The sequence below is a fragment of the Nematolebias whitei genome, chromosome 3 (assembly GCF_014905685.2).
Source record: "Nematolebias whitei isolate Nwh7 chromosome 3, NemWhi1, whole genome shotgun sequence".
Taxonomy (NCBI): domain Eukaryota; kingdom Metazoa; phylum Chordata; class Actinopteri; order Cyprinodontiformes; family Rivulidae; genus Nematolebias; species Nematolebias whitei.
In genome coordinates this window covers 20978707-20989247 of record NC_056500.1, presented here as the reverse complement: position 1 = coordinate 20989247, position 10541 = coordinate 20978707, and the positions used below count along the sequence as shown (strand labels likewise).

The following is a 10541-nucleotide window of genomic DNA, read 5'->3' as shown; positions in this document are numbered from 1 at the left end:
TGTGTGTGTGTGTGTGTGTGTGTGTGTGTATGTATTTGCCCATGTTTGTGTGTTTTCATTTGTCTGTCTTTTAGTAAAATGAATTACAGTAATACATCTTTAAGAAATATATCATTATATTAAGCTACAACTGAATTACTTTTAGAGTAATTTCAATTCAATATGGCCCCACAGCCCGCTGACTATAATTTAACCAGTTTCACTGCTAATGAGCTGAAATTTAGCGTGGTAGTAGATGAGAATAATTCAAAACACATACAGAGTATCACACATTGTGTGGCATCTTTACTTAAAACTTTGGCCTAAATAGTTGGAGTTAATCTTGTGTTTTTACAAAATATCTCATGAAACTCTGGATACATTTTCAAGGTTCTTTATTGTCATTTGGATCACACGTGGTACATGAGGTGGAATGAAATTGTGCACCCAAGGACCCAGTTTCATCCAAAAATAGCAATAATATAAAGTATAAAGATAAACCATATACAAAGGTCTAATATATATGCTACACAATGATAAAATAATATAACAAGGTGTATTTTAGTGCAACTCTTAAACAGCAATGGTTGAACGTGCATCTAAAACTCATTAACATTTGGATTCAGGCTGATTAAAGATGGCCGCCACAGCTATTCACTTGACCAAGACAAATATGGTTTAATATTGAACGAAAACTGGATATAACTGAGAGTTATCCTCCGCACATGCTCCAAGTGCTAAAATAATTTACGGGACGTTGCAGAGATGTGCACGCAATCGTGCACATCATTTACAAGGTTTGACCAAAACAGCTTTAATCTTCCGTAGCACAAGAGGATTTTAGTTTGAAATTCAGGCGTGAAAGGCGACGAGCAACATGGATTCCTTCACAGAGCGCCAGGCCTGAAATAAAAAACACATCTGGTAAACAGCTGTCCACACTGGATTTTGATTTTGTTTATTAAACACTTTATTTATAGATCTACTATTTGCTAAAGATGAGCCCCATTTAACGCGCAAAGTATTCACTTTTTTTTTTCTTCCCAATTTCCATATCTCACTTTAACAAAGCTCTGGATGCAAAATCCTTTCATTTCCTCGATCTTCTTGACATTTTACCTCTTTTTTTTTCTTTTAATGATTGGATTTTAGAAGCATTACTGAAGAAAATTGAGTTTGACTTTCATCCAAAACAGGATCTGAGCTTTTTACTAAATCATGTTTGAAAGGTTTTAATGCTCAAAGCTTGAATTAGACCTGAGGAGCTCCACTGGAGTCTAAGTGTGTTAGCTGACCCAGGGAGGGAGGCGAGCAGTGGTGGGGGGGCATGTTGAAAGTTTTTAAATACAGAAAGAGGGAAAGCACACAGAGTGAGAGATGTTTTACTGGTGATGTGCTGGTTTATATTTTTGGTCGTGTGATTTAAAGCTTCGGTTGAGTCCATGTTTTATTGGTTCTCCTCGGAGTGTGTTTACTGTATGCACCCTTCCTCCACCTCCTCTTCTTCCTTAGCTCTCCATACTCCATCTGTGCACACATGCAAACATGCACACCTCATACACCGCATCGATCCTGTCCATCAATCAAACTGCTAGGAAATCTATTGTTAACAGAAATACCCTTCATCATGGATTCCCCCCACTCTTCTGGAGCTCCTAATATTTCTGTCTCTTGTTATCAATAATACTACTGTATGTTTTCCTTCAGGCGATTTGGAACAAAGTGTGCGTCATGCCAACAGGGCATCCCTCCAACGCAGGTGGTGCGAAAGGCCCAGGACTTTGTGTACCACCTGCACTGCTTCGCCTGCATCATGTGCAGCCGACAGCTGGCCACCGGGGATGAGTTCTACCTCATGGAGGACGGGAGGCTGGTGTGCAAGGTGGATTACGAGACCGCCAAACAAAATGGTAGGTGCTCTATTTTATATTTATAGAAGCAAAATGGTTTGAGATGATGAAAAAAAAAAGTAGTTAAGCTGCACTGGCAGCCTCACGTGTGATATTCTGACCGTGGGTTTCAGTGCTGAAAGGGCTCTGACTTAAATTTGCTGCTTCAGAATTGCAGAGGAGCACGATAGATCAAGCTGTATGCACTCTTCAGCGCAGTGAAATAACTTGTGACTGTGGATCGTTGGTGTTTGTCATCTGGGTGTGTGTGTGCTGTTCCTGTCCCTCCCTCTCCTCGGAGATTTCCATGCATCTCTGATTGATTATGTAAAGTGAACCAGTGCTCTTATATGGTGCGGCTCCAATAACTCCTCTCCTCTGGCACAGAGTAGATTTATGTCCTCTGCTGTGGGAGCTGGACAGATGCACAAGGACAATAATACACTGCCATGCGTGGCCATTCACTTTATTTCACACGCACCCACGCGTACACACTCTCCTCACACGAAGGTTGTGAGGGGCACAGCCTGTTGAGGCAACGAGTCAAATGAAAGGGGGATGCCACTCAGCCTTGTGACTTTTTTTTTTTTTTCAGATGACTCAGAGGCTGGGACCAAGCGACCGAGGACCACCATCACCGCCAAGCAGCTGGAGACCCTCAAAAGTGCCTACAAGAACTCGCCAAAGCCGGCACGCCACGTCCGAGAGCAGCTGTCCTCAGAGACAGGGCTGGACATGAGAGTTGTGCAGGTAGACAAACATACTTTTGAGGGATTCCTGTTATTTTAACCTGAAACAAAATAAAAATAACGGACTCAGTCAGTGGAGAAATGTTTTAGATTAATGAATGAAACACTCTACGCTCAAAGGGAATCTTGTTTTTTCTTCAGCTTTATTAGTTATCACTTCCTAGATGTTGGATTTGGTATAAAAAATCTGCAGCAAGCAAATAAATCCCCTCTCTCTAAATAACTTTTTTTCACATGTCTTACTTGACACTATATTCGTATCTCCTCTCCAGAATTCTGTTTTTCCAAACCCCTCTGATTTTGAAGTGTCCATGAACCTCTCACCTCAGTAAAAAGAGTGCTCTCTTCTATATATCAAATTTTTTCTAACATTTCAAACACTGTGTTGAAAACAGTGTGGAAGACAGACTTGGGATTCTTGACGATGTGAGGGGAAAGATTTAAAAAGAGTACACCGACCTTCAACCACAGTTTCAGGTTCTACATCTTCCCTCACTTCAGCCTGGCTGGCAAAGATATGAGACAGCATGTGCTCTCTGAGATGAGCACCAACGAGCCACAGTTAATGCTTCACATGTTCTGAAGCTGTCCATCCATGAAAAGATTATTGTCCAAAATCTTTCCTGCGTTGCCTAATGAAACTGGGGAGGACATCACTCCTGATGCCTGATCTGCCTCGCTCGGGGTGTAGCCTACCTCACCTGCTCTCTCCTGCTAAAAATAACTTAATTACATTCAAAGCACTTCTGGCCAAGAGGCTAATACTACCAAATTGTAAATCTGCAGATCCATCTACATATAGCTGTATTAGAGAGGTCCTTTATTTTACTAAACTGAAAAAAGAAAAAAAAATCAGACTGACTTGGTGCTGGTAAGACTGGATCATTTTAAATAACCTGGAATCACTTTCTATCAACAATGGATGTCGGATCATTCTGAACCAATATGTGCATATATGTGTGTGTGTATATATACAGTATATATACCTTTTTTTACTTCTTGTTGATCTGTATTAGCCTACTATGAGGAGGTTGTGGAGCATTAAGTGTAGAACCACTAGACTGAGGAACAGCTTCTACCCTGAAGCAGTTAGAATCATAAATCCCTAATCAAGAATTTCACTGTGAAATATATTTTAAAAAATCACTGTAATGCAACTTTGATTGTTGATATGTGCTGCTGATTATTCATGCTGCTGATTATTTCAAGCTGCTATATACATTCATTCATCTTCCCACAAAGACTCATGGTCGTGCTGCCATTGTTTGGTGTATTGTTTTACATTATTAGTGTTTAGCGTATATCTTAGATCTTTTAGTGTACCATTGGGTGTTCATTTAGTGTATATCTTATCTTAAATCCTATTGTTCCTTTTTACACTTTGTATTTTTGCTATTGTTGGATGTAACTAGGACCCTGCGTACATAATTTTGTTCCACCTCATGTACCATACTGTATGTGATGTGAATGACAATAATCTTGACCTTGATGTTCCAAGGTGCCAAAGTTTTGTTTCTTAAAATTTTAACATTGTTCTAAAAGGGATGTTTTAATTAAATTTATGGGAAATATGCGAGTTCCATAAAACTGTGACTAAAAGAGGCGCACTTCATTTATGGTTAATTTAAATAAGATTTGATGAGGAGTGATTTTAAGCATTTTTGATAAACTGTGGTTATTTTATATTGGTCTCACTGTCATGAATTAATAAAAAAAATAAAATAAAGAAAGAACCATGCTTTTTTGCCCCCAATGCATCCCAAATCTTAATGATGGTTAAACATTTGTATTAAAAAACACTTTACACACTCAATTTAATGGAACAGCTTTAGGACATTTGACCATATGTAAAAAAAAAAAAAAAAAAATTCTTAACATTTACAATTTGAAACTTTTTTCAGACCAAATATCTTTGAAACAACTAATATTTAAAGCTAAATTTGAAAAACACAAAAAGTCATGTGTGATCCTTTTATTTGTTACAGCCAATCTGACGTGTGAACAAAGATGGCACACACAATTTTCAGTTCGTTAAAAATATCATTTCTGTCAGGTTTGGTTCCAGAACCGGCGGGCGAAGGAGAAGCGTCTGAAGAAAGATGCAGGCCGTCACCGCTGGACCCAGTTTTATAAAAGTGTCAAGCGCAGCCGAGGAGGAACCAAAGTGGAGAAGGAGAGCTCAGCTGACGACGCAGGACTCAGTGACAGTGAACTGAGCTTCAGAGGTAATTTAAAAAAATCCATTTGTCTAAGAGAGACAGCCTTGAAAGGGAATTATCAGACAAGGTTTGTGTTAATAGGATTAAGGGAGCCTTCAAGCTGCTAAATGACATGCGAATTACAGATACTGAATGCATTTAGTTTTATTTGTTTCGCTGGTTTCTGTCTTATTTCGCTCATGCAAACTCAAAACGGCTGGAAATTAGCACGGCGTCTCAGTGGGATGACAATATCAATTTTAGACATTTGTTTGTTATTAAATATGTGCAATTCCCATTTTGGGTGGTTGTAAAAGTCTCTGAGCCACTTTGCAAAAGAAAGCTATTTTTTATGAGAAATGAAAATATGGTGACAGAAACTCTATAAAGCATGTGAGGCTTTTAGTCAATTAGAGAGAAAGCGCTCCGTGTCTTTGTTGTTGTTGTACCGGAGGGGATGGATTGGAGATGAAAACAAATATTTTGTTCTGCGGTAACTGCACACACAGAGACGCAGGTGGGGACTGGAGGTGGAGCTGTGGGCTGGAGGCCCTGCAAAGTTCAGAACACGTGGCTCCCAAACAAAAAGATTTAGCAGCATGTTTTTATTTTTGATCATTTCATACAATTGTATCTATTTTCCAGCTGCTTATGTGCACTTTATATGAGTCAAAAGCTTCAGGATAAAGGACATAAACTGTTTAATGTTTTTGGGGTTTTTTTTCAACCCTTTTCATATTACTGTGGAAACAAACTCATTAAAGGGGCATGCTGGCATTTTTTTTAAAAGTGATGTTATGTTAAATAATTATCAATGGTCTGCTGTGACATTACTTACAAAGCATGGAGCATGGAGAAAGATCCAGGCTAGGCTAGCAGCCAAACAAGGCCCCTCTTAACATCAACCTGGTAAATGTTGACACTGCTAAACATGTCCGTCTGCTGGGAGTTAAATAAACTTTTAACTGGCCGGATGGATTAAGTAGACTGATACATTCAGCATCCTCGGCACCAACAACAGCATTTACATGGTCTATGCTCATACATTAGCATAGGCCATGTAAAGGATGTTTTTAGGGCTGAGAAAACAGCAACAAACAAAACAAAGTGTCATGAAAAGTGTAGAGTTTAATATTAACTGAAGGAACGTTTGTTCACACCAGCATCACATTGTAAGAGTTTCTTCATCAGCCTGAAAACTAACGTAAAACAGGCCCTCGCTTGGCTAACCATTAACCTAGCCCAGAGGAAGACTTCTGCCCTCTTCTATCCATCCATCCATGAGGCAGCGGTTCTAACCACTGCTCCACAGTGTCGCCCCAGGCACTCACATTTCAAAACTACAACTATCCTTTTAAATTTTTTTTGTGGTAGTGTCCACCCACTGTACTGTACACCTCCATAAAACCCACAATTGTTGCAACGATAAATGTAACCCATAAAAACACTTAACAGGATTGAAGAATAACAGCGATATAATGTGCGTGCAGGTGACCGTGCTGCTGGAGTGCCAGAGTGTTTACGTTTCTGCTGTTTCCTCCACAGATGACCAAGTCCTGTCAGATCTGAGCCACGCCAACGGCCTTTATGGAAGCGTGGGTGACGTGACCGGCGGCGCGGTGCTGAACGGCAGCTTCTCGGTCGACGCAGCAGGACAATCCTACCATGACATCAGAGCAGGAAGTCCTTACGGCCTCCCCCAGTCACCTTCGTCCATCACCTCCCTGCCCGGCCACACGCCTCTCCTCAACAACCTGGGCTTTACAATGGACAGTCTGGTGGCACAGGGGGGTGCAGGCGGTGTGGGACAGGCTCTGAGGGCCATGGCAGGGGGCCCCACCTCAGATCTATCCACAGGCAGCAGTACAGGATACCCTGACTTCCCCACCAGTCCAGCGTCGTGGTTGGACGAGATGGACCATTCCCAGTTTTGAACCATCATCTTACATGAAATGGACCTAAATGATTCTTTCGTTTCATTTTAATTTATTTGAAACACCTTTCAAGACTGGTATGCTTTGAAAACTTTTGGTGAAAGAAAAATGAGGAAGCAGAGGAGTTGGGACACAAACAGTAAAGAACATGCTCTTTATTTACATTATTGTCGATTTTTTTATTTTTATTTTTATGCTTCACTCTATAAAAGTGAGACTGAATGGGTGGATCATAACACTGTGCAATCCCCAGAAGAAAACGCACCCTCCCCAACTACAAGATCAAGGCTGCAGTCTAGATCAAAGTTCCTCGTTCGATCCAGAAGGCGTCTGCATGCTTCTGATTCGGTCCGGTGTCTGGTCATATCAAAGCCTTTATGTTGGCAATGCACTTTACTCTCCTCTTCTTTTTCTACACAAACGGACAGGAATGCAGAGGAGAGAGAAATATGCACAAGGCAAAAAAACAAAACAAAAAACAAAACAGTGTTTCAGTTGGAGAGAAATTTACATGAGCTGTGGCACAAGTGTGACTTTTGAAACATGCTCATGTTTTTGAAGCTTACAAGTATTTAGCAGACAGATGGCTGCTGGTCTGTGCGACTGTTTGTCCTTCCTGTCCTCACTTCCCGTGTTTTGAGTTTGCGAAGCAGTAAATCTACAGGCGCTTGACTCGTCCTCGTCTGTGTAAAAAAAGCTGTCGGAGAGTCTGTCAGTATTAAAACGTTTCTTACACCAGGACTCAGCAGGAATTGAAGAGTACAGGACGGTCAAGACTTCAGTGATTTTTAGTTATGCATCACACACTGTTATTTGACAAGAACATATTTTATTTACAAGATATACAAAGTTGTTTTTTTGCAAATAATATAGAAATTCAAACATCAAAGTTGGGTTTGACAAATAAGTATTAAAAGGGACATTGATTTTATAAGAAAACGTGTGTGCTTGCTCTCAGATCCAGAGCTTCTCCTGGTAATCTTCTCAGTGCAGCAATCTGAACTTTGCCTGCTGTCAACCGACTCCCCGACTCCAGATGTTCTGGCAGCCTGTTTGCCGACTGCCTGGCCCTTTGTGTCAGAGGGATTAACGAAGCCTGCCACGTTTTGAGCTAATACTGTGGCGTCAGAGTCGTTTGCTCGGTTGTTTCTCAGGCGTCGTCAGGTGCATCTTCAAGCCAACATGAAACTTAAACAGGCAGATCCTTCACTAAAACCCAGACCTGCCTGTGACTCTAGTAAAAATCTATAAAAGAACCGACACAGCTGGACGTTCATTTGTTTAGCATGTCAGAAGCAAAGACTGTTTCCATTAAAGAGTTTTCTTAAAACACACTTTTCTCCCGTTTCTCTGCAAAGAAAGCAGTTGATGTAGGCACCTTTTTGTAAAATAAATAAATAAAATGAAAAGTCAAGTTGTTTTTTTTTTTTTTTTTAGTTCTGTCTTTTATCAGAATAAAAATCAGCAAAAAAATAAAACAAAAAATGGTAGAATACAGCCTGCAAATTACACACGAAATCAAATTCTACTAATAAATTTGAGTACAGAACAAGAAAAGTTAAACTTTTTTGTTTAAAGGAGATCTTAATTTTTTTAAATTTGTACATTTATAAATCCTATATTCTGGGTATTTAAAATAAACATTTTAGGTATTCATTTCTCCATTTTCTAGTTTTAGTTTTCAGAATTAAAAATTTGGCGCTTTGAGGATTTAATTCAGGGTTTCAGAAATGCACATTTTTACTATGTTCATGGTCAATATGTTGCAAATGGTTATGTATATATAAATCTGATAATCCATCCATCTTTTTTCTGTTGTGTATGTGATCAGATTGGGAAAACAGGTTCAAAATCATTTTAGGTCAATTGAAAAGGTAAAAAAAAAACGTTTTTACATTGTTCTGCATTTTTCACTACCTTGTTCTTTGATTTCTTTCTTTGTGAAGGCTGACAACACACAAATTCACTGTTTCCTCAAATTATATTAATTATTTGTTGGCTGCAATCTACAGTTTGATATAACAGGGAAAACATCACTACAGTCTTGTTAAGTCTGTGTTGCCTCAGAAGTTTGCATCTTATTGTAAATTTTGTACAGTTTGAAATTAGTGTTGTCCTGTTTCATGAGTGCTATTTATTATTGCCACGTGTCTTTGAAAAAAAAAAGCTGTAAAAGAGAGCACTGGATTTATTCATTTATGCCTTCTGTGTAATGGTATGAACTGTGTACAGTTAAATCTATATGAGGAAATAAAGTGGAGTTGCTTTTGGGTTACCCTCGAATGCTTTTCTCTTGAACACACGGCACTTGCGGTGATGAATGTGAGAGTTTCAGCTAGACTTTATTCTTAATATATCAAAAGAAAAATGCGCCCTGTTGGTGTTTTTATTATTTTGTCTTATCGAAACACTCTTAGAGCAAGTTAACCCACAAATTCATTTACCCATTGAGAGCATTTACCACACACTTAGGCCTCTATTCAATTGTGGAGATGCATTTAGTACCACCAACGTGCAGTGGTCAGTCATTTAACAGTGATCGATGCTGTTTTCCTCTCTTGCTCTCAGGGTGGGGGGTGACAAGAAAGATGCATGGAGAGAGACAATAAGGAAGGATAGAAGGAGGAGAAATAAAACGTGCTGAAACAGATGCCTTGCTGGCTGTTTTTCTGATCCCATCAGTGCTAAAGAGACACAGGGACAGATTGCAGTGCTGTCAAATCTACCCGTAATGCCCGGACTGTTAACTAACTGTATGGTGCTTAATGAGACATAGGCAAATATGTTTTGGAGTCCATTAAATACATTTTATTCATAGTTAGCTTTTGTGTATGCCAAATGTAGCTATTGAAAATAGTAGCTTTTATAGTGATGTCACTGACAACTTCCCAATAAAAGTATTAAAATGCATTTAATAATTTTATGGTTTAAACTAGGCCTTTAAATTTGTTATTTAAAATTTGTTTAAAATACTGAAGACTAGCAAATTATTACTTTCCTGCTAATAGCTCGGCAAGACTGTTGTGCTTTGAGCTGAAATGCCGAAATTAAATGACAAGTCTAACATTTAATTCTTACATTACTGTGGCCTTCTTCTAGGACTAGTTTATTGCTGAACAAAGAGCACGGTTGTAAATAGTGATTAATTTGATGCATTTTCAAAGAGAAAGTTGCCCAAGCTAAACATTTTATGAGTAACATCAAAATTCATGCTCAATAATCCAGGTAGAAAATCCAACAAAGTTAGGTCTTACTTCAGTTAAATCTTATTTCTAATCTACAAAGCTCTCAACAACCTAGCTCCATATTATATTAATTATCTTATTGCTCCATATTTTCCTAACTGAGCACTTCGCTCTCAGACTGCAGGTTTACTTATGGTTCCTAGAGTTTCCAAAAGCAGAATGGGAGGAAGATCTTCCAGTTATCAGGCTCCTCTCTTGTGGAACCAACTTCCAGTTTCTGTCAGTGATACTGACACTTAAGACTGGGCTTAAGACTTTTCTTTTTGATAAATCCTATAGTTAGGGTTGGCTTGTTATGCTGGTATAGGCTTAGACTACTGGAGGACAAAATGACCTCATATCTTAAAATGAAATGTTTAAAAATGAAGTTTTCATTTGATATTATTTCTATCTTAACGTGATTCCTGACCTGCCATTGTGTATCTGTTCCTCCTTCCTGTTCCTCTCCAACGGTTGAAGCAGATGGCCGCTTACCCTGAACCTGATTCTGCTAAAGGTTTCTTCCTCATGAGGGAGTTTTTCTTTCCACTGTCGTCTTCATGCTTGG

General features: G+C 39.1%; 1 protein-coding gene across 1 annotated transcript in view; it reads left to right on the top strand.

Moving 5' to 3' along the window:
* Positions 1–7078, top strand: part of lhx4 (LIM homeobox 4) — a 36017-nt gene extending 28939 nt beyond the window's left edge. The window contains exons 3-6 of the mRNA XM_037698089.1: positions 1687–1889; positions 2464–2618; positions 4671–4842; positions 6361–7078. Coding sequence (XP_037554017.1) covers positions 1687–1889; positions 2464–2618; positions 4671–4842; positions 6361–6749 — 919 coding nt within the window. The 3' untranslated portion in view covers positions 6750–7078. The remainder of the gene's footprint in view (positions 1–1686; positions 1890–2463; positions 2619–4670; positions 4843–6360) is intronic.
* The last annotated feature ends 3463 nt before the right edge of the window (positions 7079–10541 follow it).